Source organism: Electrona antarctica (genome assembly GCF_951216825.1).
Source record: "Electrona antarctica genome assembly, chromosome: 24".
Lineage (NCBI taxonomy): Eukaryota > Metazoa > Chordata > Actinopteri > Myctophiformes > Myctophidae > Electrona > Electrona antarctica.
Window position 1 is genome coordinate 23,008,461 of NC_136803.1, and position 5,000 is coordinate 23,013,460.

The 5,000-nt window shown below is 42.7% G+C and overlaps 1 protein-coding gene across 8 annotated transcripts in view; it reads right to left on the reverse strand.

Moving 5' to 3' along the window:
* The window catches only part of zranb3 (zinc finger, RAN-binding domain containing 3), a 137,754-nt gene that overhangs the window by 1,639 nt on the left and 131,115 nt on the right, over positions 1 to 5,000 (reverse strand). For all 8 annotated transcript variants that reach the window (XR_013789193.1, XR_013789194.1, XR_013789195.1 and 5 more), the window contains one exon: positions 1,097 to 1,228. Coding sequence is in view for 5 of the 8 variants with exons in the window: in XM_079495722.1 (XP_079351848.1) it covers positions 1,097 to 1,228 (132 nt within the window). In the remaining 3 variants the exon portion in view is untranslated. The remainder of the gene's footprint in view (positions 1 to 1,096; positions 1,229 to 5,000) is intronic.

A 5,000-nucleotide genomic window follows, 5' to 3' on the forward strand; every position in this document is an offset into this window, starting at 1 on the left:
AGTTTGGATCAATATATTGAACGTGTCTGGATGGAAGTACCAAGGGAGGAATGCAAGTTCTTCAATGTTTTAACACATTTTGACCTGAGATCAGATTCTAAAAATGTCTTCTACATCCTGACAGTTTTCTGAAAAAGCTATGTTTCTATGTCAGTGGTTCTTCGATTTTTCAAAAATAGCAGACCTACAAGCTCGTAGCGCGCCACTCGGTGGCGCGCTACGAGCTTGTAGATCTGCTATTTTCCAATAGCTAAAGCATAACATAATGCTAACACCAAAAGGGGTTCCCGCCCCAAAATGGGTTAAGTGCCAAAATGTGTGATGTTTGGGTCTTTGACGCTTTTCAGGCCAAGGAAGCAGGGACTCCCACTACATTATTGCGAATGAATTAATACGCGGCAAAGAATGTGATAAGATTATTGCGAGGCATTTTGCTTCACTTAAGACAGATTTCTTGCAATGCCCTTTTCTTATACCTGTAGATATCATATGTGACCAAATTTGACTGAGGGACTGCCATTGGATTTTTTTGAATTTTCGTTTTTTCATGTCATATGAAAGCAGGGAATCATAGCTTCAAATTGACATATTGGTTGGTCAGTTTGACCCACCAGTTTTGGAGATATGGCTTATAGAGTAATGTCTTGCAGAAAACAGTGAGTTGAGAAAACAGGGTTGAAAGGTTCACTTCTGTGGTCTCTAACATTACACCTAGCTTTAAGCATTTATTTCATATTTACATGTCGATTTCAGCTCTGACACTTATTTCAGACATGCTCTAGGATTTGAAGAGTCTGCCTGTGCTATAAACTCATTTAAAAAAAGAAAAAAGAAAAAAAAAGTTTTCCTCCTCTGGTGAAAAGCTGGAATTTGCGCGATGGCAGTCTCTCAGTCAAATCTGGTCACATATACATTGTCGTACGATGAATAATAGCAATGTGGAGGGCTTGTGAGCGTGCATATCAAAGACATTTTTGTGGAAAAATGTAGAAGACAAAAATAAGAAAAATGTAGAAAATGACATGGAAGAGACATGAGCCACCATATGGCCTTCATCGGTGTTAGGGTGCGGGGGCGGTGGGTGAAGTGAACGCACAGCTTTGTGGCAGACGGTGCAGAGGGTCTGCAGGTTGTCGAGGGAACACTGTCCTCCTCCACTGTAGACCGGACGGATGTGATCCACCTGCCAAAAGTCCCCTTCCACCGGAGCGCGGATCATCTCGTTCAGCTGGAGCCACGGATGCGCAGGCAGGCACACACACACACACACACACACACACACACACACACACACACACACACACACACACACACGCACACACACACGCACACGCACACGCCACCACATGCGCATTAGACACATATAGGGAAATAGAGGGAGAAAAGGACACACACCAGTCAAATTAACCCGTTTACACCTAAGTTCGATTCTACAAATGTCTTCTAAATCCAGACAGTTTTCTGAAAAACCTATGTTTCTATGTCAGTGAGTGGTTCTCAAACTATTTCATGTCAAGGACCACCACAAATATTGGCCGCCGACCCTCATCTGAAAATATGTTGTTTCAGGTACCCCCCAGAAGCAAAGATATGAGCTAAAAACGTTCACTCTGAAAGAATATATATAACGATTTGTGCCACATTTTCATGACCTACAAGCTCGTAGAGCTTGTAGATCTGCTATGTTTCAATAGCTAAAGCATAACATAATGCTTAAAACACCAAAAAGGGGTTCCCGCCCAAAATGGGTTAAGCTAATATTTGCACAGCGGGGGCGCACGCGCCTGCCTCACAATAATAAAATGAAATCAAATAAAAGCTAAGCTCTGTGAAGTACACTTTGCCGGCCGAGAACACAGAATGAAAGAAACTTTGAAGCAGCAGAAGGAGAAGGAAGGCTTTGCTGTGACGAGGGTCTCCATGGTGACACGCAGGTGAGCGCAAAGTAAACACAACTTTAACCCATTCTGACCTGAGATCAGATTCTAAAAATGTCTTCTACATCCTGACAGTTTCCTGAAAAAGCTATGTTTCTATGTGTCGTTCTTCGATTTTTCAAAAATAGCAGACCTACAAGCTCGTAGCGCGCCACTCGGTGGCGCGCTACGAGCTTGTAGATCTGCTATTTTTCAATAGCTAAAGCATAGCATAATGCTAACACCAAAAGGGGTTCCCGCCCAAAATGGGTTAATTAAGTTTGGAGGCGGTTCGCAATAGAATAATGAAGTACGAAATGAGAATCTTTATGCATTAAACAGTAGTACAATAAAAGATTATTAGATATAGTTACTAGTCCATACCCAATCCCTGCCTACATCTTTGTTTAAGTATCTATATATAGAGTGTGAAAAGTACTTTTTCAGTTTCATCCTCCTGTTTCGCCTTTCCTCTTCGTCAGTAAAACCTAATTGAGTATGTTAAAGGGACATTTCAACGCTGGAAGACAGTCACTCAATGTTAATAGTATTTGTAGTAGAGAACGCATTTGCACCCTAATGGCTAGAAAAAATAATGTAGTCTGTGTGTTTGACTATAGGGTTTGACTGGATTGCCGAATTCCTACAATGACCAGAATGCTTTGCTGCAGATTCAGGTTTATTTGTCATATGTAAATACAGAGTGTGGAATGCCCTCCCTAAGGCACTCAGAGATGCCCCCACCCTCCAAACTTTCAAAACCGCCCTCAAGACCCACCTCTTCAATATTGCCTTCCCTAGCTAACCCTTCTCACTGTCTTTCTTTTTAATGTTTTTTAGCTTTTAGTGTTTTTCCTTTTTCTAATAAAGTTGTTTTTATTTGTGTTGTTACCTCTGTAAAGCCCCCCCCCCCATGTAAAGCGTCTTTGGGTACTCAGAAAAGCGCTATATAAGTTTGAGATATTATTATTATTATTATGAGTATAAATACAATTCAATTATTTTTGCTCCGAGCACTCTCAGTCAGACAAAAACAAACTAACAAACAAACAGCTATAGTGCAAAAGAGAGAACACAAAAACAAAAGAAAGTGCAGAGTAAGTGACAAAGTGCAGTACAGTTCAAGGTCGGCTGTTTCAGCAGCCTGACTGCCTGGGGTAAGAAACCGTTACTGAGACGGGTGGTACGAGATTTGATGCTCTGGTAGCGTTTTTTGGATGGGAGTAGATGGAACAGGGTATTTGCGGGATGGCTGGTGTTCATTAATGATGTTGTGGCTTTTTTTTCGTACAGCGAGTGGTGTAGGTGTTGTGGAGACTAGGTAATGCTGTGCCGATGATTTTAGCTGCTGTTTTAACAGTCCTCTGCAGCCTGGTGCAATCCTGAGCAGTCGTGTTACCGTACCACGCTGTGATACAGCCAGTTAAGACACTTTCAATTATACAACGATAAAAGTTCACAAGTCCCCTTGGTGCTTGTGGAGAGGGGGAAGGCTGTCTTACTGAGACGACATGTAGTCCAGGAAGGATATTGAACTCAACTTGACATCCTGTGTGTGTCTGTTTATTATCATCATTGTGAATTGTGATTTCCATATACATGTGCATTTGACACTCCGGAACCCGTCAGATGACAGGTTAAGATTTAACCCTGAAGGTCACGGAACCCTGTCAGATGGCGGGTTGTAAGGTTTATATCAATTCCAAACAGCCAAAGCTAACCTTTCGTGCTACCCAGGCTGCTAGACAGCGCCTACGATCTTCCCATCGTGAGGATCAATGCGGGCGCCTCCCATAAGGATCCACTTTCTTTGCTGCTTTTTTTCTCCGAAAAATACTCCAAAGTTGTTGTTTTACTGCAATCCTCCAATCTGTCGGCTGCTGCTCGTAAAACTTTTTGGTCATTCAGAGTCCCATTATAAACTAAAATATATCAAATTAAGGTTAAATCGCACAAAATGTCAATGCGTTTGAGTGAGTGAGTGACTGAGTGGCCTGCCTGCGTATCTTGAAAACCACAACGTTCTCTCATACAAGCATGCAGTTTGTGTGTGTGTGTGCGTGCATGCGTGCGTGCGTGCATGCGTGCGTGCGTGAGAGAGAGAGAGAGGGGAATACAGAAAAGGGGAGAGATACGAAGAGTCCGTAAAGTGTGTTGTGTGAGAGGCAGAGAGAGCCTTCAAGTGTATTGTACCATATAAATAGTTTAGGGTTTCTAACCTCAGCCAACCGACCAAACAATTTGCAAAACAGCAATATAACATGAACGATATGTGCACAGCTGGTTCATTGATATGTGCATGGGACCTTATCAAGATGTCATTTATTTCCCCCTCTCTACTGGCCGCACCCCCCCCAATAAAAACAAAAACAAACCAATATGGCCCTGTGCTGCTGACAGTATGCACAATAAATGTAGCTCCAGCAGGTTGTGAGATTAGGACAAACAAGAGATGGAGCTCACACCGCTCTCCTTCGACGCGCGACGCCATGCATCTGCAGCAGAGTGTTCCGTGAATGGATGACAGAAAAAAGAGCCTGTGTCAAACGCCAACGAGATCGCACTCGTTTCTCAGCTACTATATTGAGATGTGTGTCTGGCAAAGTAGCAACGGAAAGAATAAAAAAGAAATATGCTGAAAGGGTAAACACACAAAATATAAGTGTGTTTTCATGGTGTGGCTCATGGGAGCGGACCGTTTAACCCATTTTGGGCGGGAACCCTTTTTGGTGTTAGCATTATGTTATGCTTTAGCTATTGAAAAATAGCAGATCTACAAGCTTGTAGGTCTGATATTTTTGAAAAATCGAGGAACGACATAGCTTTTTCAGAAAACTGTCAGGATGTAGAAGACATTTTTAGAATCTGATCTCAGGTCAAAATGGGCTAGAAGAGCTTTTTGCCCACAGGCTGCGGATTCGAACGTTATCCGCCCATGATCACCGTTATGTTCTTATCAAGACACTGCAGAGGAGCCCAATGTCCATACGGGCTCCATTGCATGGTCTTCATACTGCTTGATACGGCTTGATAACATTCAAAGGCATTCCCTGGCATGCACATGCCAGGGAATGCCTTTGAATG